This window comes from Podarcis cretensis (genome assembly GCF_951804945.1).
Source record: "Podarcis cretensis genome assembly, chromosome: 8".
NCBI lineage: Eukaryota > Metazoa > Chordata > Lepidosauria > Squamata > Lacertidae > Podarcis > Podarcis cretensis.
The window spans coordinates 1514945-1542049 of NC_137177.1; the positions used below are offsets into that span (position 1 = coordinate 1514945).

General features: G+C 45.8%; 1 protein-coding gene across 1 annotated transcript; it reads left to right on the plus strand.

The window, feature by feature from the left end:
- The first annotated feature begins 722 nt into the window (after positions 1 to 722).
- Positions 723 to 27105, plus strand: CAPNS1 (calpain small subunit 1). Its single transcript, XM_079985736.1, has 11 exons — positions 723 to 846; positions 6324 to 6549; positions 12852 to 12885; positions 13625 to 13714; positions 14366 to 14423; positions 14683 to 14747; positions 15158 to 15226; positions 16053 to 16131; positions 21404 to 21520; positions 22503 to 22561; positions 25184 to 27105. The coding sequence occupies exons 2-11, from the start codon at positions 6341 to 6343 to the stop codon at positions 25208 to 25210; spliced, it is 807 nt and encodes a 268-aa protein (XP_079841862.1). The 5' UTR covers positions 723 to 846; positions 6324 to 6340; the 3' UTR covers positions 25211 to 27105.

Genomic DNA, 27105 nt, shown 5'->3' on the forward strand with positions numbered 1-27105 from the left:
AGTTTCCAAATAGTTCATCATAGCAGTTTTCCAACACTATTTTTGTAAAAGATTTACTTGTTCAATTAACATCTTTATTTCTTTTCATTTTGACTTCAATCCATAATATTATACAATTTCACATAGTTACATCCTAGGCCAATCTGTTACTCACAAATATTTCTATTTAAATTGAAATAAATTTCCATACACACACACACACACATTCAAAAAGGACCTCTATCTAGCCTTTTGAAACAGTCATGTAAGGGGAAACTAAAAGATAAGAGAGATTTTAAGAAAGATTATGAACTGTTTATGCTGTATTTAAAGAACTATTGTAAAGAAGGCGACTCACAATGAAGAAAACAAACAAAAAAGATAAGATGTAATATGGGAAAGATGATAAAAAAATTGAAACGACTGTAACAATATTTAACTGAAAGATTATAAAATGTAACTAAAAGACAACAGGCAGAAGAAGGAAATACTTAATGAACCTGAAGTTGAGGTTGGGGGAAGAAGGGTGGGGATTTATATACTATTTTCTTGAACGCATGAATTGTGATGAATATAACATTTGTAAAATTCAGTAAAAACTATTGAAAAAAGAAAAGAAACAGTCATTTAACGCCGATCTCAACCTCGTTCTGTCTCTTTTCTTTTTTTCTGGCACGGCAGGCGGAAATTCAACCGGTGAAGCTTTCCCCAGCACAGGATCCAAACTGGAGGGCGGGCGCTAGGACCCCGCGGCGCCCTCCGGGCGGCTCCGCGGCAGTGACTCGCTCGGGCGTGGTAGATCCCGCAGCGGACCCGACGGAGAGCCGCCCGCCGCAGAAGCGACCCCGCAGCAGCCTCGGCCACAAGGTAAGAAGAGTCTGGGAGCAGATCCCGACCTGCAGGCTGGTTCTGGGCCCCAACTGGGGTTTCTTTCTTCTTCCAGGCAGTGGATCCCTTGGGGAGATCACGGGTGGATCCCGGTCCCCCCATTAATAACTACGGGGAGGATCTACTTCCTCCACTGGGCCTCCTCTGGCTCCCTTGCCCTAAATCTTGTCCACTGTCCATTTCCCCTCCCTCTAAATCCCCTGGAGCCCATTTGGACACGATCCGGCGCGCACTAGATCTCTCCCTGCTCTCTCTCTCTCTCTCCCTCTCAGCATTAGTTTCCGTTTTGTAATCTACTCCCCCCGCCGCAAACTCGCCCTTCCTTTTCACACACATCTCCTCTCCTTCGAAGAAGATCTCTCAACCAACCAACCTTAATCATCCGGGCTGTCGTCATTGTCAACCCTACTCAGAGTAGACCCATTGGGATTAATGCAAACGACTCGCCTCGGCCCATTGACTTTAATGGGTGTTTTTCTGAGTAGACTTTAGTTGGATACAATAGCCCTCTTTTTTTCTTGGATCCCCCTATATCTGGTGATTTTCCACTGGGAATGCTTTTCCTTTCCCACCCAACTTTTCCCGTTATGGGTCCTGTATCCGTTCCTGGGATCTGTTGCCCTTGGACCCAATCCGAGGCCAATCCACAAACGATGCCTCCCAACCACCCTTCAAAAGATCCAGGAACTTGATGGGGTCTCCCTCCAGGCCTACAATGAGACGCATATGGTGTTGGGAGCAAGATAATCTAGTAAGGGATCCATTCTAAGGTTACCAGATTTTTTCAGTGAATCCAGAGACACTTTTCAACTTCAATCGATTTTGTATGGGGACTGATTTGTAAATCCGGGGACTTTCCCCAGGAAACGGGGACGTCTGGTGACCTTAATCCATTCACCTTACAGGATTTAATACTTTGCAGAAATTTTGTCTAGGGATTCCTCTTTCTGTGTGTTTTCCCAGCCCCAAACTGCCCCAATTTAGCCCCGATCCCTGCATCGCCGGGGGCTGGTCTAGATGACCCCTGGGATCCCGTCCAAATCGACAATTCTACAATTCTCACAGCTCCTTTGGCGATAGGGCTGTACACACACACACACTCTCTCTCTCTCTCCTAGGCAACACTATTGCAAACTCCTCCACAAACCATTGCAAAATATTAGCTCCAGCGAAGTCAACCGATCCCTGCTCTCTGTGTTGAGCTGCTCTCCAAACTGGGGAGGGTTCCTCTTGTGTTGGAGCATTTTACTCTGCTGCAATGGTCTGGATCCCGGCCCAGATCTCAAGGTTTCAGTGCAGCCATCTCCCACTTTTGTTATATTTCAGGAGCAGAAGCACACGCCAAACCATCCTTTTATTCCGAAGCATTCTTCAAATTTCCAGGAAACCTTTTTACTTTGTGGGGGTGGGAAGTCTATTGCGCACAGTGGAGCTTACTCCCAGGTAAACGTGCCCAGGGCTCCAACAAAGGGCAGATCCGTACATTTGAAGCATATTCAATGCACATTCAAAGAGCATGTCTTCACCCCAAGAATGCTGGGAACTGTAGCTTTGTGAAGGGAAGCTATGACTCCCAGGATTCTTTGGGGGGAATCATGTGCTTTAAATGCGCATTTGCTATTCTTTGAATGTGTGGATGTGCCCATAGTTTAAACAGAAAACCCTTTTTTGTAACCGCAGGGAACCCTGGGAGGTGTAGGCAGGGCCGTGAATCAGGAGGCTCTAACAGGCAGATCCGTAAGCGCCCGTAGAACTACACACCCCAGACTTCCTTCCGAGGAGGAGCCTGGGACAGTTAATCCGGTTTCACTCCACCCGACAGACACGCCAGGCTGTTCGGCCTGCAAACTTCCTCCAAACACACACACACACAAAAACCCACAAGACAGGAATGTTGGAAAGGACATTTCCAGCTTCTGTTTTTAAACTGGTGCTCCAAAAACATTTCTTAAATGCCTTCCTTTCTCCAAACGCCAGCGATGTTTCTTAGAGGGTCCTGCTCTTGAGTGATTTCTTTATTTTGGCGGCGGGGGGGGGGGGGGTTAACAATCCACTGGAAAATGAGATTAAAAAGAAGAAACATGGGGGTATCTGGGTCGTCTTTGCAGCTTTGGAAAGAAAAATTTTACTAGCGGGGGAGAAGGAAGTAGCTGGGGAAGTCTGAGCAGTTTTATCCAACTAATGCACACACAAACACCTGGCCAAACATGGTGTCTTCTGTATGTTTTGGACTACAATTCCCATCAGCACTAGGTTTGGGAAGGCTGGATGTCAGAATTTCCAGGTAGTAGTAGTAACAACAACAACAACAACAACAACAACAACAACAACAACAACAACAACAACAATAATAATAATAATAATTAATAATAATATTTTTAAAAATAATTTTTATTTATACCCCGCCCTCCCCAGCCAAGGCCGGGCTCAGGGCGGCTAACAAGCAATAAAAACAAGTTGAATGAATACAATTTAAAAACAAGATTAAAATACAACATTAAAATATTAAAATGCAGCCTCATCACAGGAGAAAAGAAAGAGGGGGAGGGAATCAAATTGGCTCCAAGCCAAAGGCCAGGCGGAACAACTCTGTCTTACAGGCCCTGCGGATCTAGAATTGTTTAGATCTATAGTATTGTTTAGATCTACTATAGATCTAGTAGTGTGGAAGGGTGTGGGGACAAGGAGTAATTAGAGCAGGAAAAGCCGGTTGCATTCCCTCCCCGCTGCCCCTTCCTTGTCCATATGGGATCTGAACAATTTTCGATCGCCCAAACTCCCTCTCTGTGTCCTCTGCTCCTCGCCACCAACATTTAAAACCAGAATTAGTGCTGTTTGGGTGTGACGAGATTTGCAAATAACCCTTCGCCGGAAAGGTTGAACATGCAAAAACTAAACAAAACAAAAACCAACAAAGAGTTTCATGGCACCTGTAAGATCAGCATATTTCATAGAATCATAGGTATGGGGGGGGTCCCTGGGGGTCATCTAGTCCAACCCCCTGCAAATATGGCAGAAATGTTTCTGGACCCCAGTCCATTTCTACCCGAATGCAGGGTTATCCTGAGTTGCAGGTTCTCACATGCACACATGAAATCACGCACAAATGGATACGCACACAGTTAGGGGGTGGGAATGGTTAAGGTTGAGGACCAGCACCAGATTTATGCATAAGCTAAACAAGCTATAGGGACGCAGGTGGCGCTGTGGGTTAAACCACAGAGCCTAGGGCTTGCCGATCAGAAGGTCGGCGGTTCGAATCCCTGTGATGGGGTGAGCTCCCATTGCTCGGTCCCTGCTCCTGCCAACCTAGCAGTTCGAAAGCACATCAAAGTGCAAGCAGATCAATAGGTACCCCTCTGGCGGGAAGGTAAACGGCGTTTCCGTGCGCTGCTCTGGTTCGCCAGAAGCGGCTTAGTCATGCTGGCCACATGACCCGGAAGCTGTACGCCAGCTCCCTTGGCCAGTAAAGCGAGATGAGCACCGCAACCCCAGAGTCGGCCACGACTGGACCTAATGGTCAGGGGTCTCTTTACCTTTAAACAAGCTATAGCTTAGGGCCCCACTCTCTCCAAAATATAAGATAAAAAACAAATAAAATAAAACCTATATACAGCAACAGTGTTTTGTGTTGTGTCGGCTCCTATGATGTAAGTCATGGCCCCCGCCTGCTAGCCTGCTCCCTAAAATATCCCTGGTTTGCTCCTTTCTATATATAGGGTGCCCACATTCTGCATGGACTGGTTGCAGGGCAACATGTGCAAATGGCTTGAGATACCTATGAGGTCCACAAATTACCATATAGCATCTATTCAACACAAAAAACAGCATCAATTTATTATTGTCAAAGGACAGCTGGACATAGAAAGGGCCCTATTACCTTCAGTAGCTGAGGGCCGCATCAAACCTCAATCCGGCCCTGTTGAGGGCAGTAGGAAATAAAATGCAGGAAAAGTACAAGGAGTGGTGATTACCTTTTTGAACGGTGACCATTAAGTCAAGCCTGTTTTTTCCAAGCGTGGCTAAAGACCTTTCCCTGAGCTTTTCTAAATCGCCTGATCTCTTTTGTTCCTCCTGTTCCTCCAGGAGGGGGTGTGCCGCATTAAAATAGTCTCTATACAGAGTTTGTGGCAGGGAGGGGTTAACTGTTGCAACCCAGCAGCTTCCTTGTTTGCATGCTATGTCTTTGACCCCCACCCCCCTTGCAAGGAGGGGTCCCATTTCATGTAACCCCCCCAAAAAACTATTCTCAGGCATGCTTCTAGGAGGCTGATATCTAGCCTTTGGGTACAGGCAGAATTTTTACTATTAACCTCTTTGAGTATTCTTTGGGAAAGAAAACAGGATGGAGACATTTTAAACAACATGCACCATTCTTTTTCTTCTTTGGCGATCTCGCATAGCCGAGTAAGATTGTCTTCCATGAACACGGCCTTAACAGTGAGTCCGTAAGTGACTGTGGAGGCCAGTTCTGGATCCACACGTCCTTCCACAGTGGGGACATTGGTTTCCGGGCAGCAGTTGATCCCGGTGTGGATTTGCCAAGCGTGCCTTCCTCTTAGCACGTTTCTCCCTTGCGTCCTGAGTTCGAGTGTCTTCAAAGTCCAGGACACCTTTGGTCAAGGCTCTTCTCCAACTGGAGCGCTCGCAGGCCAGGGTTTCCCAGTTGTCGGTGTTTATACTACATTTTAAAAGATTTGCCTTGAGACAGTCTTTAAACCTCTTTTGTTGACCACTAGCATTACGCTTTCCATTCTTAAGTTCGGAATAGAGGAGTTGCTTTGGAAGACGATCATCAGGCACCCGCACAACACGACCAGTCCAACGAAGTTGATGTTGAAGAATCATTGCTTTGACACTGGTGATCTTTGCTTCTTCCAGTCCACTGGCATTAGTTCGCCTGTCTTCCCAAGTGATGTGCATTAAATATTAAGGGTCATAGTTTAGTTTTAAAAAGAGGTAAAGGCATAGGGGGTTCTCCCCCCATTTTTTGGAGTGGGTGGGTGTTACAGCCTGTAAATTGATAAATAAAGGCAAGACACCCTGCTGCATAATCTTTTTCAGATATCACATCCAGAAATCTATTCCAGTTTTGTGTTCTTCTTTACAGTGTAATCCTATAAATGTGAGTCGAAAGAAAGAAAGAAAGAAAAAGAAAGAGCTCCATTGACTTCAATGGGACCTTCTCCCAGTCTGTGGGCACAGGATTATATTATCATTGGTTGGAAGTTTCTTCCTATTTCCTTGAAGTTTACTCAGAGATGTGTGAATTTATCCCTTAATTTGTTCATAATTTGTTTGCCCATTTAATCATCCCTGATTTCACCTCTTCTTCTTTTGTCTCCCATTCTGGCAGGATGTTATATGCACCCTTCAATAATAAACCCTTCAATAATAATAAGCAGAAGTTGTGTGTTGTGTGTGTTTTAAACAAACCTTCTTTTTTCTCCAAACAGAGAAAACACTTCAGAAAATGTTCCTTGTCAAAAACTTCCTTGGTGGAGGAGGAGGAGGCGGCGGCGGCGGAGGGGGCAACATCAAGATTGGGGGAGCGAACATCAACATTGGCAATGTTATCGGAGGGTTTTTAGGTGGTGGAGGGGGGAGTGGAGGCGGTGGAGGCGGCGGCGGTGGAGGAGGCGGAGCCATGGGAATCCTGGGAGGAGTCATCAGCGCCATCAGGTGAGTTTTTTAAAAAAACGAGTTTATTTACAACATATACACAAACGTTTATAAAACAAACAACAGCAAAACCACAACCAAAAACAAATTAAAAAAGTATACAGTGGACACTCGGGTTGCGAACGTGATCCATGCGGGAGGCACGTTCACAACCCACAGCGTTTGCAACCCGCGTCTGCGCACGCGCGGGTTGCGATTCGGCACTTCTGCACATGCACAAAGCGCGGTTTAGTGCTTCTGCGCATGCGCGGCCGCCGAAACCCGGAAGTAACCCATTCTGGTACTTCTGGGTTTCAGCGGTCCATATCCCCAAAAAACGCAACCTGAAGTGGGTACCTAAATTTATACAAAACAAATAGCGAACACCCCCCCCCATATTTCTGTTCTTCCTTTCTTCCAGTTAACTTCCTTCATCCCCTCTACACGGTTCTCTTCATTTTTAGTAAACTATCTCCATCATAGTTTGTTATCCCCCCTTTTTTTAATACAATTTTTAACTTAAGTACCATAAATTATCCTGCAGAAGTTAATCGAAACAAGTCCAAGTATTAATTTGGGGGGACTGCTTTTTAAGCTGTTCTCTATGTTTCCCCCATTCTTTTTGAAATTTTTGCTTGGACTGACCCCCTAATTGCCTCTGTAAGTCTGGCCAATTTAGTATAGTCAAATAATTTATCCTGCCATTCTTTTTTTGTTGGTGTTATTTCTTTTTTCCCAAAATTTTGGCAATTAGTGAGTTTATTATATTGCTTATGTAACTGGCTTGTAAATAGCCACTTGCCTGCTTACCAGGTAACCGGAAAGGGAAGACAGTGGTAGTTTTTCTTCCGAGTGTTTAACGCACCACAAATTATTGCAGAGGCATGCAGGTATAAATTATTATGGCCTTATACCTTGTCTGCCACCCTGTGGCAGGGCAGCATGAAAATGGCCCAGCGATCTGGGATCCATCCAGGCACAGTGCTCACTGGATCCCACCAATCAAAATATGTCAGTTTCCTCCTAACGTGATTGGAGATTTCAGTATTTAGGCTACTAAGGCAGCAGATGGATTCATCTGAGTCAAAGGTCTGACCCTGAACCCGCTTTTAGTGCCAAGACCCAGCCTGAAAAATGGGGAGGGATATGAAAGAAGAGAGGAACTCTGAGCACGTGCAAAGTTATTTGCTCCATAATCCTTGAGCTGCTACATTGCACACATCTTGGATTAGGCTTCCAGAACTGAAAGAATAACTTGCAAATCAGCTCAATCCCCAATATCTTTTTCTTATTTTGAAATGAAATATCGCTTAGGAACCTGGATCTGGGGTGGGTGTGTGATGTCACTTTGCTTTATTTCCTGTGTGTGTTTCTGTTTGTGTGGCTGAGAGAGAGCAATGTCAAGGCAAATGGCTTATATTAAGTGTCAAACCTTTGCATACTTTTGCGTGTAGGGTTAGGCTGGACTGAGTCCCAAAAGCCCACAGCCCCAGAACTCACCTTCCTTATTTATTTGTTATTGATTTATTTAGAGCATTTGAATCCCGCTCCTCAGGCAAAATGGCTCCGGAGTGGCTTACATGCAGATGGTCAAAACAAGACAATTGGATACCTCAGTTGGTCAAGCACGAGACTCTTAATCTTAGGGTTATCCAATTGAACACCACATTGGGCAAAAGATTCCTGCCTTGCCGGGCATTGGACTAGAATTCAGCCTTTCTCAACCTGTAGGTCCCCAGATGTTGTTGAACTACAACTCCCATCACCCCTAGCTAGCAAGGTCAGAGCCCAGGGATTATGGGAGTTGTAGTCCAACAAACATCTGGGGACCCACAGGTTGAGAACCGCTGGACTAGATGATTCTTGTGGTCTCTTCCAACTCTACAATTCTATGACGGTTCCTGCCCGCCGTCTTTCAATCTAGAAATAACCAATAGGCAGCACACAAGGCAAACAGGACGGGGAGGGAAGAGGAAAACGAAGAAACCAAACTCGGGCAACAGTTGTTCATGCAATGACCAGCTTGCATAGTTCAGGGGTAGGAGGTTCCTGATGGAGCTGGGCTTTGGGCAAAACTTCCTTCTCCTTTGGGTTGGGGGTTAGGTGGCTTATACCATCCTTCGCCAACCAGGTGGACTACATTCCCAGCACAGCCATGGGAGTTGTAGTCCAAAACATCTGGTTGCTGAAGACCTTTGCAGGTTCCCAGCTCCATCTTCTCCTTCTATCCAGTCTTGAAAGCAAAAGGGGTTTATGTGTGTTCTGAGGACTAAGGAAAAGCAAAGTTCTCCTCCACTGGGAAATACCGTACTTTTCTGTGTATAAGACGAGTACAGCCATACCTCATGTTATGTTTGCTTCAGACTGAGCGTTTTCAGATTGCATCCTGCGGCGACCCAGAAGTACCGGAAAGGGTTACTTCTGGGTATTGCCGCTCGCGCATGCGCAGATGCGCTAAATGACGTCACATGCAGAAGCGGCGAATTGCGACCCACGCATGCGCAGACGCGGGTTGCATTCTGCTCATGTTGCGAACGGGCCTCCGGAATGGATCCCGTTCGCAACCAGAGGTACCACTGTATTTTTATGTGAAATTAATGTTTAAAAATTGGGGTCGTCTTATACACCGGTAGGCAGAGGGGGGTGAGTGACTGGTTGCTGCCGCGAGCCTGAGATTGTCTTCGGCTTTCGTGTGGGTGATTGGCAGCTGCTGGTGGTGAGCGGTAAGACGTTTGGTGGCTTTTGCTCAACATCACTGGGCAATCCTCCCCCCCCCAAAAAATAACTCTGGACAATTTCTTTCTTTTTTTGAATAATATTTATTAAGATTTCAAAAAAGTTACAATAATAAAAAGGAAAAGAAAAAGAAGAGAAAAATACAAAACACAAAAAGGTAAAAAACAATTAAAAACAAATCAACCTTTCCATAACTTGACTTTCATTTACTTGTTTCCCTGACCATCTCGCACCTCCCTTTTTTGTATTCTAGTTCAATTAGTTATCTCAGCAAATCCTTTCCATTTTTGCTTTTATCTTAATATATTATAACTTTACATTCTCACCTGTTAACAATCCATCTTTAAATACTCCTTTATAACACTTTATAACACTACTGCTAAAACCACATAACTTCATTCCAACATCCTTCTAACATTCCTTAATTTTACAGTATTTCTGTAAATAGTCTTTAAATTTCTTCCAATCTTCTTCTACCGACTCTTCTCCCAGGTCTCGGATTCTGCCAAACAACTCTGGACAATTTCGCCCCATTTTCTTAATTTTTAGTTCCCAAAAAGAGAGGGCGTCTTATACACGAAAAAATACAGAATTTTGCCAATGAGTACTTTTCCTTCCACTGTTTGCAGAGATGGGCTGGTAGCTGAACGGCTATTTCGTGTTTACCGTCAGACTGGTTTGCTAGCATGCAGGGAAACCTGGGTCAACAAGCAAAACAGCCACCACCAGGTGGGACGAAACCCAAGTCTTCTCTATCAGAAGAAGAGTCAGGCTTCTGTCCCAAATACGCTTACCTAGGGAGTGAGTCCCACTTAACTTTGGGACACTCCTTTCAGGGTAAACATACTGAGGACTGCAGTTATTATTGTACCACTCACAGCTTTGCTGCTGAAGTTTGGACTCTCGGGAGTGAAGTCCAGGGCTTGTGAGTGGAGGAAGGCCACACTCACCCCTTACCTTTAAATAATAATAATAATAATAATAATAATAATAATAATAATAATAATAATAATAATTTATTTATACCCTGCCCATCTGGCTGGCCTTCCCCAGCCACTCTGGGCGGCTTCCAACCAAATATTAAAATACAGTAATACATCAAGCATTAAAAGCTTCCCTAAACAGGGATGCCTTCAGATGTCTTCTGAATGTCAGGTAGTTGTTTATCTCTTTGACATCTGATGGGAGGGCATTCCACAGGTCGGGCGCCACCACCGAGAAGGCCCTCTGCCTGGTTCCCTGTAACTTGGCTTCTCGCAGGGAGGGAACCGCCAGAAGGCCCTCGGAGCTGGATCTCAGAACAATGGGGGTGGAGACGCTCCTTCAGATATATATAAAGAACCACGATACCACTTTAGAAAGTCATGGCTTCCCTCCGTCCCAAAGAATGACGGGAATTGTAGTTCGTTAAGGGCGCTGAGAGTTGTAAGGAGACACCTGTTCGGCTCATAGAACTACAATTCCCAGAGTTCCCTGGGAAGAAGAAACAGAAATCAGCCGGGTTTGTTTTGGGACTGGCACAGGTCAAATTGCGGAGATCTCTGGATACCAGGCTGGCGACTGGGAAAAGCCAAATGTCACTTAGAGAAGGATCTGAGATATTTTCTTTGGAGCCTTAATTTGTTTTATTCTGGATTGTCTGATTTGATGTTTTAAGGTGTTGTCAACTTGAGACTTCATATTTAAAATATAAAGTGGTAAAGATATGTTGATAGTGATAATTATAGTTATAATAATAATAAACTTCAGGGGGAATGGAGGATGAAACTGATGGACTATGCAGAACTTGATAAATTAACAGGAAGGATTCGAAACCTGCGGAATCAGAGATTCTTAGAGGACTGGAGTAAAAATACGAACTATTTGAAAAGTAATTGTAATGAACAGATTAGGCTAGTAGGACTGCGAGAAGTTTTTTAAGGAGGATTATTTGAAATATTGCAAGAAAGACTATGAGGAGAATTATTAGTTAATGACAATTAAGAGTAATAGTGAAATTAAGAAATGCAGAAGAAGTGATAAAGAACGAAAACTCATCAGAGGTGTTGATGGAAGTCTAAAACATTGTATAAGATAAAAAGTTAGGTTATATGACTGTTGGAAATGATATGTTAAAACCCCCCAATAAAAATGCATTAAAAAATTAATAATAATAATCTTCAGGGGCAAGGAGCCTAGACTTTCCATTGTGGCGACCGTAACCCAGGTCTAAGGTGCCATTTGGCGATTAGGTTATATATCTGAGTTTCTAACACTGAGAGGGATTGACTGTTAAACCTCTCTGTGAATTGTAGGTCTGGGAGGGGAATGAGTTATTTCTTCCTTTTCCTGCTGAATCATACCTGGAATTTTCCAACTATCCTGTATGCAAATAAGGCCACAGCATGAGACACGATGATTCCAAGTCAGCTCTGCTTCTGAGCTTTCTAAAAGCAATGTTCCCACCATTCCAAGCTTATCTCTGAGACAGTGAGGGCTAGAAGCTTGGTTTAAAATGTGCACATGCACATTTTTACATGTTACTGTTGTTTTCTTTTCTTCCTTGCATTTTGATGCCTGCTAAAAAACTTGTTTAGACCAGTCTACCCAGGAGTGTGGAAAGTTGAAGTAATTTTAATCTGTTTTAATATTCTAATTTTTGTATGTTTTAAAGCAGGCACCCCCAACCTGCGGCCCTCCAGATGTTTTGGCCTACAACTCCCATGATCCCCAGCTAACAGGACCAGTGGTCGGGGATGATGGGAATTGTAGTCCAAAACATCTGGAGGGCCGAAGGTTGGGGGTGCCTGTTTTAAAGTATCGTTGTGGTTTTTTCTCAGTTTTGCTGTTTTGTAAACCATATTAAAAAACAACAACAATTAAGCGGTGTATATACTTTATGAAATAAAGACACACACATAGAATCATAGAACTATGAAGTTGAATGGGATCTCAGGGGTCATCTAGTCCAACCCCCTAGATCAGCCTTTCTCAAGCTGTGGGTCCCCAGATGTTCTTGAACTACAACTCCCATCACCCCTAGCTAGCAAGGCCAGAGCTCAGGGATGATGGGAATTGTAGTTCGAAAACAGCCGGAGGACCAAGGTTGGGAAACACTGCCCTAGATCATACGCGACAAATGGCCGCCCAACCTCCATGGAAGATGGAGCAAGCTTGTTTTCTCCTTCTCTGGACGGTAGGACTTGAACCCAGGGCTTCGAGTTACAAGAAAGGAGATTCCGAGTCAACATCAGGAAGAACTTTCTGACAGTAAGAGTCGTTTGACAGTGAAACAGGCTCCCTTGGGAGGTTGTGCGTTCTCCTTCCTTGGCTGAGATTCCTTCATTGGAGGGGGTTGGACTAGATGACCCCCAGGGGTCCCTTCCAGCTCTTCAAATCTTTTGATTCTATGAACTCCTCTATGAATTCTGGAAGAGCAGGATATAGCTTTTGGGTGAGGCCCAGGGAAACCTCAGTTGGGGCTGATGGGAATTGTAGTCCTGCTTGGCAGGATCTGTATTGAACCATCTATTCCCGTGGCGATGCTTTGAAAGACCCACCGCTGATCGCGTTTATCTTTTTTCTCCTCCATGCCTGCCGTCCATCAGTGAAGCAGCCGCTCAGTACAACCCAGAACCTCCGGTAAGTCCTTCATTTCCATTTTTCTTGCTCCGCAATATAATAATAATAATAATAATAATAATAATAATAATAATAATAATAATAATAATAATAATATTTGTACCCCGCCCATCTGGCTGGGTTTCCCCAGCCACTCTGGGCAGCTTCCATAGAAACCAAAAATACAGTAAAATATCACAGATTAAAAACTTCCCTGAACAGGGCTGCCTTAAGATGTCTTCTGAATGTCAGGTAGTTGTTTATCGCTTTGACATCTGATGGGAGGGCGTTCCACAGGGCGGGCGCCACTACCAAGAAGGCCCTCTGCCTGGTTCCCTGTAGCTTTGCTTCTCGCAATGAGGGAACCGCCAGAAGGCCCTCGGCGCTGGACCTCAGCGTCCGGGCAGAATGATGGGGGTGGAGATGCTCCTTCAGGTATACAGGACCGAGGCCGCTTAGGGCTTTAAAGGTCAACACCAGCACTTTGAATTGTGCTCGGAAACAAATATTCATTGCCGCTTGCGCTGGAGACAGAATACTGGGCTGCCAATTCAGGAAGCTGCCCAAAGTTTGATTTTGGCCACTGCCTGGGATTTTATTGAATAGAATTGGGCAGGCTGGGTCTGTCCCCTGTCCCCCCGGCCTACACTGTTCTCAAGCTTCCCAGGCATGGGATTTTTCAGGACGTCCTGCACAGGGTCTCTCCCTCCAAGCTACGGCCCTCGTCCAATTCCGTGCTTCTCTGCTTCTCTCTTCTCAGCCTCCTCGCAGCCACTTTTCCAACATCGAAGCCAACGAAAGCGAAGAACAGCGGCAGTTCCGGAAGCTCTTTGTGCAGCTGGCGGGAGACGTGAGTGTTTTTCTCCCCTGGTGGCCTAAACACTGAGGACTAGCCTGTTGCTTCTGGAATTTGGCTGATGAGGGGGAAAGAAGTCCTAGGCGGGGAATTTGAGTTGCATCCAGCACAATGGCACTGCTATTTTGAGGCAGCTGCCCGCTGCAGTTTTCTCTGCGAACTTGGTGGGTCTTAAAGGTCAAGGGACCCCTGACCATTAGGTCCAGTCGTGGCCGACTCTAGGGTTGCGGCGCTCATCTCACTTTACTGGCCGAGGGAGCCGGCGTACAGCTTCTGGGTCATGTGGCCAGCATGACTAAGCCGCTTCTGGCGAACCAGAGCAGCGCAAGGAAATGCCATTTACCTTCCCACTGGAGCGGTACCTATTGATCTACTTGCACTTTGACGTGCTTTCGAACTGCTAGATTGGCAGGAGCAGGGACCGAGCAACGGGAGCTCACCCCATCATTGCGGGGATTCGAACCGCCGACCTTCTGATCGGCAAGTCCTAGGCTCTGTGGTTTAACCCACAGCGCCACCCGAATCCCATCCGGTGGGCCTTACATCTGAGTAAAACGCACATGGGAAATGCAAAACAACTTTCTCTAGGCTCTGAGCTTTCCCTTTTGCGCTGCAGCCGACACCATTCCCTTTCTTTTGTCCTAGGACATGGAAGTCAGCGCCACAGAACTCATGAATATCCTGAACAAAGTGGTGACACGGCGTAAGTGGAAGATTAGTTTCCTTTGGGGCCAATGGGGGTGGTATTGGGAGCCGGTGGGATGCCAACACTGATGGGAGGGTTTCATATTTATTATTTCAGTACCTATTAAACCTTATCACCCCTGACCATTGGTCATGCTGGCTGGAGCTAGTGGAGGTTGAGGTCCCAACAGCCAAGTCCCGTCCGCCCCGGCTGGATGGCGCTTCCGGCTTCTGATTCCGCCATTGGTTTTACCCTCCTTTTGCCTTTTCCTTTCCAGATCCGGACTTGAAGACGGACGGCTTTGGGATTGACACTTGTCGCAGCATGGTGGCCGTCATGGATGTATCCTCTTGCCAGCTGGGGATCTGGGTCTGGGTTTTGCTCCCTCTACATTATCTTTTATATATGCCGTATTTTTCGCTCTATAAGACACACTTTTTCCCTCGTAAAAAGTAAGGGGAAATGTGTGTGCGTCTTATGGAGCGAATGTAGTCTGCGCAGTGATCCCTCTTGCTGTTCTGGCCTCTGGGATTCAGAATATTTTTTCTCTCGTTTACCTCCAAGTTGCAAGATCTCTGAAACTGAAGTATTTTAGGAACAAGGGTGCATAATAAAATTGTGTGGCTTCTCGAGGACTTTTGCCTTCTGGCTCCCGATATCCCTGCTTGCCTGCTTTTCGTGCTGCTTCTGGGAAAAAGGGGTGGGAATCTGTGCGCTTGTGGCGTTTTGCTCCTTGACTGTGCCCTGTGCAGAGCGACACAACCGGAAAACTGGGCTTTGAGGAATTCAAGTACCTCTGGAACAACATCAAGAAGTGGCAGGTAAATTGAATTTTTATTTTTATTTTGCATCTAGCACACTCCTATTTAGGGATGGGGCTCTGGCAGGGTGAATTTGATTTAAATCAAATCAATTTAAATCACTAGTCAGTAAGAATTGATTTAAATCACTAGTCAGTAAGACTTGATTTAAATAATTTTTGTACAGAAAGGTTCAGCCTTGCTGGCATCCCCTTAATATGTACAACCAGAGGAAGGTTTCATTTTTGGAATCATAAATTTTCAGAGTAGTTTTTACAGTTATGTAAAAAATGACTGATTTGGTTATACTATTGGAAATACACAGGCAGATAATTACAAAATTGTTGTTTCTATTTTGACAACTTTTCTGCTGTACTTCATTGGAAGGAGAAAAATAATCATTTCCTTCATAACAATTTAAACAATTTATTTAACTAAAACAATAACGTTATCACATATGTATCCATGTTTGTTAACCAATGTGGTTAAACGACTTTTTTCTTTTTTAAAAAAGCTTAGACTGAGTTTTAGCACACATGAAAAACTTTAAACAAATCCTTATTTCCTGATGAATAGCCTTTGGGCTATAATGTCACTTAAGCAGAAAACTATCTTTAGAAAGATTTTTCCTCCAAAACCATTTTGTTTTAAAAATTGGGTTTAAATTTTAAAAAATATGATTTTTCTAAATTTTATTTTTTAAAAACCATGGATTTTAATCCATCCTGGGCTTTTGTGGAGTCTTGGGTTGGTGAGAACATTATTCCTTTTAGCTGTCCCGCTTGCCTTACCTGTCTTTTTGCTCCCCCCACCCCCACCCCCAATTTTGGGGTTGTCCGGACATCAGTGCATCTACAAGCAATTTGATACGGATCGATCTGGGACCATCGGTAGCAGTGAACTCCCAGGAGCCTTTGAGGCAGCAGGTAAGGGGCCAATGTGATTGGGTACCCGAGAAACGCCATCCACACCATACATTTAAAGCACTATGATGTCATTTTCAACAGTCATGGCTTCCCCCAAAGAATCCTGGGAGTTGTAGTTTGTTAAAAGGGTGTTGACAGTTGTAATGGGGCCCTTGATATGTCCAGCTGTCCTTTGTCCACAACAAATTGTCACTGTTTTTTGTGTTGAATATATGCTAGATGGCCATTGATGGACCTCATAGGTATCTCAAGCCATTTGCACATCACAAAAGATGTATTTTATCAAAGCAATTGTTGAACTGAAATACAATTAAGAAGAAGTATATTAATTGTGAAGTAGTATATTAATAGTGAAATAATTATTAAGCTCTAACTTGAAATGATTTTTTTTATTGATAACAAACTGAATAATGCAAACACACTGGCATTTGGCTATAACAAAAAGTTCCTTTAGAAACACAATTTACAAAGACTCAGTGTTATGTACTGAAGTTCTCACCCTGGGCCAGCAGGGGGATACTGTAGATAGTTTTCACTCAGGTCCACATATGCAAATAAGGGATCGAAAGTGACGTTCAGTGATTGGATAGTTACAGAAGGTGGCTACTGTTGCGTTGTAGTGGAGCTCTATATAAGCAGGCTGGCTGAACCCTTCAGCTCAGTTCTGTTCTGGCCTGTGAATAAACAAGAGCTGTCTGAAGAATCGCTGTGTCGTCTGATATGTTCACCCACAACTTAACACTCATAATCAAGTCTCTAGAAACTTGCTATAACATGAAATAACAAGAGGTGTAAACATATGATGCAAACTACTAATAGTGATAAATAGCAGAATGTGGGCACCCTGTATATAGAAAGGAGCAAAGCAGGGATATTTTAGGGAGCAGGCTAGCAGGCGGGGCCCAGGACTTACACCACAGGAGCCTACACAACACAAAACACGGTTGCTGTAGGTAGGTTTTATTTTATTTGTTTTTTATCTTATATTTTGGAAATGTACATCCAGGTTCTTTTCCTTTAATTTTTTGGGGGGCCCCCAAGAGAGTGGGGCCCTAAGCTATAGCTTGTTTTGCTTAAATGTAAATCTGGCATTGGTTGATCATTACACTACTCTGAAAACTGAAGTTCTGGCAGGGGAAATCGGGGTCTCCTTGCAGTTCCTTGTACCCTGAGCAATTGCTGGCTCCCAGAACCCTTTGCAGGAAGTCATGGGTGTTCAAAGTGGTATTTAATGGCTTTCAGTGAACAGTGTGAACATGGCTTTTAGGGGATCGCGAGTGAAATCTCTGCGTCGTGGGGAGGGCTGATCGGAAAGGCGAGGGGCCCTTTCTGCAAATGGATCCTGCCTAGAGCTAGGCTGTTGGGGCTGTTGCAGGAATTTATGTATAGGTTGGGGGGGTTGCCCCTCCAGCAGATATCATGCACATGCAGCCCACTGGAATTTGCTGCCCAGGAGTGTGGTGGAGTCTCCTTCTTTGGAAGTCTTTAAGCAGAGGCTTGACAACCATATGTCAGGAGTGCTCTGATGGTGTTTCCTGCTTGGCAAGGGGTTGGACTCGATGGCCCTTGTGGTCTCTTCCAACTCTTGGATTCTATGATTCTACCAAAACCAGCACAATCGCTTTTGTGACTTTTGTGATTTGTCGCCACAAAACACTTCATCAGAGTTTCTTCGTATCTATTCCAAGGGCCATTGCTGCACGATACCAAATGTAAGAATTCACTGATAAATGTATCTATGTACTGGCTCACTGGGAAAACTTCAGAAATTCATATAGACAAGTGTGATGAACTTGGCAGGGAAACAGGGAAATGTAAATATCTTTTTTTGGCACACTTGATGGGTGTTTGGTGGAGGGCAAGGGGAACCATGGGGCAGGGTCCGGGATGCTCAGATTACTGCCATCAGACCTCCCCTTTCATGATGTAACCATGATGTATGAGTGATGTAGTTTGGGGGGGTGTAACATGGAGATTAAAGGTGAAGATAAAGGGACCCCTGACCATTAGGTCCAGTCGTGGCCGACTCTGGGGTTGTGGCGCTTATCTTGCTTTATTGAATCATAGAATCATAGAGTTGGAAGAGACCACAAGGGCCATCGAGTCCAACCCCCTGCCAAGCAGGAAACACCATCAGAGCACTCCTGACATATGGTTGTCAAGCCTCTGCTTAAAGACCTCCAAAGAAGGAGACTCCACCACACTCCTTGGCAGCAAATTCCACTGTCAAACAGCTCTTACTGCCAGGAAGTTCTTCCTAATGTTTAGGTGGAATCTTCTTTCTTGTAGTTTGGAGCCATTGCTCCGTGTCCGCTTCTCTGGAGCAGCAGAAAACAACCTTTCTCCCTCCTCTATGTGACATCTTTTATATATTTGAACATGGCTATCATATCACCCCTTAACCTCCTCTTCTCCAGGCTAAACATGCCCAGCTCCCTTAGCCATTCCTCGTAAGGCATCGTTTCCAGGCCTTTGACCATTTTGGTTGCCCTCCTCTGGACACGTTCCAGTTTGTCAGTGTCCTTCTTGAACTGTGGTGTCCAGAACTGGACACAGTACTCCAGGTGAGGTCTGACCAGAGCAGAATACAGTGGCACTATTACTTCCCTTGATCTAGATGCTATACTCCTATTGATGCAGCCCAGAATTGCATTGGCCGAGGGAGCCGGCGTTTGTCTGCAGAGTTTTTCTGGGCCAGCATGTGGCCAGCATGACTAAGCTGCTTCTGGCGAACCAGAGCAGCGCACGGAAATGCCGTTTACCTTCCCGCAGGAGCGGTACCTATTTATCTACTTGCACTTTGACTTGCTTTTAAACTGCTAGGTTGGCAGGAGCAGGGACCGAGCAACGGGAGCTCACCCTGTCCAGATTTGAACCGCTGACCTTCTGATTGGCAAGTTCTAGGCTCTGTGGTTTAACCCACAGTGCCATCCGCGTCCCTAACATGGGGATTAGCTAATAAACTTTTGGGTTCTCTTTTGTTCGGGGCTTCCATCTTGTTCCACCTGGTGGCAGGTGGGAGTCCTGTCGCGACAGTCTTCAATCAAGACCAAGCCTACTGGCTCCTGTTTTGCTCTGGTATTCCTGGCTGGGGTCCTTGTTTTTTGTCCAAGGGAGCCCTCAGATTTCTCCGCTAACAGTGCCCAGGGCAGCCTTCCTCTGCCTAATAATCTACCAGTTGTTTTGGAATACAGCTCAGGGTCTGATGGGAACTGTAGTTTGAAACATCCAGGTCGCTGCTGGTTAGAGAAGACCCACCAATGGGACCGTCAGCCGGGGCGCATAATTGTGCCCAAAGCTAGGTGGGGGCATCTGGGACTGCGTGATCCCTTGGCATGCATTAAGGTCCTGGTCCAGTCCCAAGGGATTTCTACGGGGACATACGCTCGGAATTCATCACTCCTGTTATACAGAAATCTCCAAATGGGTCCGAACTTCAATGTCTAAAACTCCTGGTAGAGGACAAGGATCCAGAGATCACGCTCAGGGTGGCCAAATTCTGTGTGACTGCCATAAAACTTTGGGAACAAGCTGTACTATGGTTTTAAATGACAATTTTAGGTTATATTTTAGTGATCAAGATTTAATATATATTTTTAACTGCCCCTATATCTGAATTGCCTCTGCTATACCCAGTTGCGATTCAATGTATTCCTCTTGTGTTTTATGATTTTCCTGATATTGTAAGTGAGCCGGAACTGGTCTGTGACCGTAATAATAAAATTCAATTCAATCCCAAGGGTCTCCAGATGGAGTGCAAGCCCCCTGCCCAAAATCCTTGAGAGCTGCTGCCGTCCAGTGTTGACACTATGGAGCTAGATGGGCCAAACACTTACCGTGCTTTTTTAAATCCTAAAGAGGGTTTCTCTGGCGACACCTGATGTTTAGGTGATGAACGAAAAGGGTGCCCAATGTTTGCAGGGCTATAAGCATGTCTGAATTGAGACCCGTTCTCTGACTTATGGAATATGCAGAAATTGCGAAACGTACCAGAAGTATAAGAAATCAAGATAACAAACTTAAAAAATAATGGAAATGGTTCATTAAATATTTACAGATAAATTGCAAACAAATAAAAACATTATTATTGTAATAACCTGCAGAGTATATATTTAAAGTAGATAATTACCGTATTTTTCGCTCTATAAAGTAAAGGTAAAGGTACCCCTGCCCGTACGGGCCAGTCTTGACAGACTCTGGGGTTGTGCGCCCATCTCACTTAAGAGGCCAGGGGCCAGCGCTGTCCGGAGACACTTCCGGGTCACGTGGCCAGCGTGACATCGCTGCTCTGGCCAGAGCCAGAGCCGCACACGGAAACGCCGTTTACCTTCCCGCTGGTAAGCGGTCCCTATTTATCTACTTGCACCCGGAGGTGCTTTCGAACTGCTAGGTTGGCAGGCGCTGGGACCGAGCAGCGGGAGCGCACCCCGCCGCAGGGATTCGAACCGCCGACCTTTCGATCGGCAAGTCCTAGGCGCTGAGGCTTTAACCCACAGCGCCACCTGCGTCCCGCATTTTCGCTCTATAGGACGCACTTTTTCCCCTCCAAAAATGAAGGGGAAATGTGTGTACGTCCTATGGGGCGAATGCAGGCTTTCGCTGAAGCCTAGAAAGCGAGAGGGGTCGGTGCGCACCGACCCCTCTGGCTCTCCAGGCTTCAGGAGAGCCTCAGCGCCAGCCCCACAAGGTCGGGGGACAGCGGGGAGGCGGAACGCTGCCATCCCGCTGTCTCCCAATGTGGTTTGGAGGCTGACGGCGGGGAGACGTGTGCTTCTCCCTGCCGCCAGCCTGCAAGCTCCGGGGACAGCTGGGAGGCGCAGCGCGTCTTCCCGCTGTCCCCAGACCTGGTCTGCAGGCGGGCGGCGGGGAGAAGAGCGCTTCTCCCCACTGCCGGCCCCACAAGCGCCGGGGGGGGGAATAAATTTTGTTTCCTTTATTTCCCCCCCAAAAAACTTGGTGCGTCCTATGGGCCGGTGCGTCCTATGGGGCGAAAAATACGGTAAATGAATTTGGATATGCAGAAGGTATTAAGAAATAAAATTAAGGAACCACAGAAAGGGGGGGGGAGGGAAGTCAAAAACTTTGAAATGTTAAATTGATTGTAAAACTAATGAAATGTATAAACTTGAAACGTATAAACAACAACAATTAATAACAACAACAACAACAACAACAACAACAACAACAACAACAACAACAACAACAGAAGAGCTGTTCTCTGACTAGCTCCTCCCTCTTTCCTGCCCTCTGATTTCCCCCCTTTCCTTGCCAGGCTTCCGGCTGAATGAGCAGCTGTACAGCATGATCGTGCGCAGATACTCGGATGAGAACGGGAACATGGACTTTGACAACTTCATCAGCTGTTTGGTGCGCCTGGACGCCATGTTTCGTAAGTCGGTTCTGCCAGAGGGGTCCCTCGTGGGTCCCTTGTTTCCTTTCCAAAAAGAGCTGTCTCAAGCAGCCGCTGGTTTCGGCTAGGGTGCCTCTGGTGACCCCACCCTGAGGCTGGCTGCCTTTGCACGGGAGTCCTTGCACCCGCTTGTGCGAATGTCAACATGGCCTAGGTTGAGGGCATCACTGATTCCCAAACTTCATGGCTCTTAAGTGCAGAACCACATCCTTCTGTGACGATACAGTCATATCTCGGGTTAAATGTGCTTCAGGCTGAGTGCTTTCGGGTTCCGCTCCATGGCGACCCGGAAGTAACGGAATGCGTTACTTCCGGGTTTCGCCGCTCTCACATGCGCAGACGCTCAAAATGATGTCACGCACATGCGTGGAAGCGGCGAATCGCGACATACGCAGACGCGGGGACTCGGGTTGTGTTCACTTTAGGATGCGAATGGGGATCCGGAACGGATCCCGTTCGTATCCAGAGGTACCACTGTATTAACTTATGGTGTGGTTTGGGAGCTGCACGGCCAGGGAAAAAACAATGCTGTCCAGGGTTGTAAAGACTGCGGAGAGAATAATTGGGTGCCCTCTTCCCACCTTGGATCAAATCTACGCTTCCAGGTGTCATGAGAAAGCTGCAGAGATAGCGCAGGATAGTGCGCACCCCGGAAATGATCTCTTTCAGCTTCTGCCTTCTGGAAGAAGGTCCAGGGTTAAAAAGGCCAGGACCAGGCGCCTGAGAAACAGTTTCTATCCAAATGTGATTTTGGTTCTAAACGCAGTGGAAGGTAGTCTCTATGGGAGTATATTGTATTTAATTATGGGGTATCAGAGTTTTTAGGGGGCCAACCAGGCTGGGATAGCTGGGATAGCAGGCTTGTTGGTTTCTGAATGTCTTATGTAGATTTTTCAATTTTGTTGTTCTGTATGGGACAATGGCAATAAAGATTAACGTATCGTATCCGTTCTGATTTCAGGTGCCTTCAAATCTCTGGACAGGGATGGAAGCGGGCAGATCCGTGTGAGCTTGAAGGAGGTAAGGAGAACGTCTGACTCTTGTTCCACTCCAGGGCAAGGGAGCTGAGCAGGGGGAATCCACCAAGTGTGGAAGCCCAGCAAGGATCCAAAGATCTTGGGGACAGAAGGGTTAGGGTTGCTAAGGAATGAGCCGAGCAAAAAACGACCACATGCATTTATTGTTTATTTGAAAGCATTTATAAAACCACTTTTTAAAAAGCGCCACAAAGCGGTGCGCAATGTAAAAAATAAACAAAACAAAAAAAATCAGAATCGTAGAGTTGGAAGGGATGCAGGAATCACAGCGGAAGCATCCCTGATAGATGGCCATCCAGCCTCTGCTTAGAAACCTCCAATGAAGGAGAATACTGTATTTTTCTCTCCATAAGACACACTTTCCCCCTCCTAAAAAGCAAGGGGAAATGTGTGTGCATCTTATGGAGCGAATGCAGGCTGCGCAGCTATCCCAGAAGCCAGAAGAGCAAGAGGGATCGCTGTGCAGTGAAAGCAGTGATCCCCCTTGCAGTTCTGGCTTCTGAGATTCAGAATATTTTTTTTCTTGTTTTCCTCCTCCAAAAACCAGGTGCGTCTGATGGTCTGGTGCGTCTTATAGAGTGAAAAATGCGTTGTATCACCACCCGAGGGAGTCTTGTCCATTCTCAAATGGCTCTTGCCATCAGGATATTCTGACTACAGTGCTGCCCCGCAAGACGAAATTAATTCGTTCCACGAGTTTTTTCGTCTTGCGGTTTTTTCGTCTTGCGAAGCGCGGACTTTGGAAAAGCTTCAAAAAGCACCAAAGTCTTCAAAAACCTCAAAAAAGGCTACCACACCGCGTGCTATGAGTTGCTCCTCGAAGTGAATGCACGGTTTTAAGAAAAAGGAAACAAACTTGCAAGACAAAGGAAACAAACTTGCAAGACGTTTCCGTCTTGCGAAGCAAGCCCATAGGGAAATCCGTCTTGCGAAGCAACTCAAAAAACGAAAAACTCTTTCGTCTTGCGAGTTTTTCGTCTTACAAGGCATTCGTCTTGCGAGGTACCACTGTACATGTTCAGTCAGAATCTTACACCTTTTGTGGGATTCTGTGAACCGCAGTTTGTTATGGCTGCCGAGAGCCCTTAGGAGACCCTTCCAGTCTGGAGGGTGGCAACACAAAAAAAGGCCTTTTCTGTGATGGCTCCCTGTTTGTGGAATGCCCTACCTAGGAAGGCTCGCTTGGCACCTTCATTACAAGTGCCAGCTGAAAACTTCCCTTTATAACCAGGCCTTTGGCTTTAAACTATCTGTTGCCTGGGATGGTTTTAACGTATTTCTCTTTCCTCTTGGTTTTAATGTATTTATGTGGGGCCGATTGTCTGGCTGGTTGTAAGTCGCTTTGTGTTGCCCTGGGCAAGATAAAACAACTAACAAAATAATAATAATAATAATAATAATAATAATAATAAATTTTATTTATATCCCGCCCTCCCCAGCCGAAGCTGGGCTCAGGGCGGCTAACAACAATCAAAATAATCCAACGATTCTAAAAACATTTCATTATAAAAATTAATTAAAATCAAATTGATGGCAACCAATAAGCAAAATTCTGTGAAGATTGCCAAAGGAGGGAGTCAGGCTGTGCCCTGAGCAAAGGTCTGGTGGAACAGCTCTGTCTTACAGGCCCTGCAGAAAGATGTCAAGTCCCACAGGGCCCTAGTGTCTTGGGACAGAGCGTTCCACCAGATCGGGGCCACAGCTGAAAAAACCCTGGCTCTAGTTGAGGCCAGCCTAACCTCCCTGTGGCCCAGGATCTCCAAGATGTTTTTATTTGAAGACCGTAAGTTCCTCTGTGGGACATACCAGGAGAGGCGGTCCCGTAGGTACGAGGGTCCTAGGTGTATAGGGCTTTGAAGGTTAAAACCAGCACCTTAAACCTGATCCTGTACTCCACCGGGAGCCAGTGCAGCTGGTATAGTATCGGGTGAATGTGATCTCGCAGCGAAGACCCCGTAAGGAGCCTCACTGCAGCATTCTGCACCCGCTGGAGTTTCTGGGTCAGTCTCAAGGGCAGCCCCACGTAGAGCGAGTTACAATAATCCAGTCTGGAGGTGACCGTCGCGTGGATCACATGCCATCACAGAGCTACAGTTCCCAGAGTGGTCGAACTGTCAATCCCTCTTCCCAGAGAATTCTGGGAGTTGTAGCTCGGTGAGTCTCCTAACGACGCTCAACACCCTTAACGGACTACAGTTCCCAGGATTCCTTGGGGGGAATCCATGGCTTTTCAGAGCGGTGGGACACCGTTTTCAACGCACTGTGCAGACGGGGCTTATTTTCCTGGACCCAGCAGAAAGGGAAGGGAGCAACTGAGTCTCCCGTTGATTTGCCGGAGGCAAACTTGCTATAGTTCGCCTCAGGAAAAGCTTTTGCCGTGAGCTCTGCTTCCGAGGAGGAAAATAAAGAACAAGGAGATGCTGGGGCGTAAGCAGCCTATGGGTGAGATGGGGAGATATGGGGCAGGATAGGGAAGCAGCAGACCAGCTTGCAGGAGACGGAGAGATGCAGATGGGGAAGGAGTTGGGCTGCTGAGATGCTTTGAAGATGAGATCTAGAAACTTGGAGAGGATGTGGAGAGTGACGTTCGTCTTCTTTTCCCCAGTGGCTGCAGCTCACCATGTATTCGTAAGGCCGGTCCGCCTGTGGGATCGCGCTCCCCGCACTCCGACATCACCGAGCCTATTCTGGACTGTTTTTAGAAGTTCCATGCTACATCTGCCCAGCAGTCCTCCCTGCGACGCGGGACAGTCTCTAATAGATCCCTTTCTTTCCTTTTTTCAGTTTCTCTTCCACTCCCTTTGCTAAAGCAAAACAACAACAGGGGGCCCCTTTTACTATGTTTGTTTTATTTTGCATTTTTAACCTCCATTACAAAAGCAACTGCTAATACAGATTTACGTTAACTGTTTTGTTTACTAACAGCGGGTGGGTGTCTTTTTAAAAGAAGCCTCCAGTTTGCAGTGGTATTTGCTTTTCCTTTCCCCAGGCTGGCTCGGTTTACGGCGGTGCCCGTGCAGATTCTATAATTCACTATAGTTTCACGACGGAACAATTGCCTTCATTTCAGGAATTGGGGAGCTGAGAGGGCCTGAATATGAAATTCTTACCCTTAGCAAAGCCACAGCTCTCCTTGGGGGACCTGTGTCTGGGCTGGTGGCAAGATCGCAACAGCGGTTGCGTGTGTTCCGTGTGCGAATTCTGCACTGTGGCTGGAGTTTGCCCCCACTAATCCTTGAGAATCATTCAGGAATAAAAAATCCATCACTTCCTGTAGTCTGCCATTTTATCTCCATTTGTTATGGGCAAGTTAGGCCAGGAGTGTTGTGATGGGAGTCGGACTAGACTGACGTGAAGGCAACAGCACGCACCCCACAAATGAAGGAAATCACCCCCCCCCCCATTTATAAACCGGGGAGTGAGCCCCTGTAGCACTTTGCATGGATGCAATTTCAAAAGCAATAGGTCAGTAACAGCCGAAGTCTGCCCAAAACTATTTAAGGAACGCCAGTTACAGAGGCTTGCAGTTTATTAAAAAATATTTTTAAAAATCAAGGAACAGCTGGTATGATTCTACCCAAGGGCAACTGCGAAATGTTTGCTTTGTGCAACCACAGTATTCCTGGCAGTTTAAAAACAATGTACTACCCTTTTTTATTTTTGCAAATTGCATGGAGACTAGACTCCCATGCAGACTCTCCCCCCTAAGCTCTATACTTGCAATACATATGCAGTTTCTATGCATGCATTTTGAAGGAATAAAAGTAGAAAAACAACTTGTTCTCTCTCTCTCTCTCTCTCTCTATATATATATATATACACACAGTATATTGTGCCTTGAATGAGAAGTATTCCTAGAACAGATTTCCTTGACCATGTTGCTCTATCACCCTCTAGTGGCCCTACTTGGTATTACAGTAGAGTTTCCCCCCACTTGGGAATCCAGAAAACTAACTGGTGAAAGAGTTTTGTTTGGTGCCTTCCCATTTTAATCTGGAGAGAATTCCCCCCCCCCCCCCAGTATCTGCCTCTAGTGCTGAATTTCTGAATGTGGTTTTTGAAATCAAACAGTTCTCAAGTCCGGCTTTTTTAGATACCAGCCCTGGAGGGATGTCCAAATAATTATTATTTTTTTTAACACTTGCCCACTCAAACATCCTGTTTTGATGTACCCCGCTCAGAAGGGGTGATCACAAGGAAAGTTTGGTCCTGCATTGGATTATTATTATTTTTTGTAAATTTGTCTAATTTTGAAAATCCGAGCAGCTGTGGGAAAAGGATCACCCACTGTCTGTCCCACTGGAACCTGGTGAAAGAGCTGTTTCAACCAGATGAAGAGAATGTGTGCCTTTGATTTTTATTTTTTTAAAAAAGGTATCCAAGACAGGGAGGGGGAGGGTTGCCTTTCTGTCGGATTGCAGAGAGAACTCCTTGCCTCGAAAATTTGCCAGTTGCCTGTGCCTCTCCCTCTCCCAACACCCCCTCTGTTTTCTAAACGCAACAATAAAAGTTGTGCAATGAGAACAA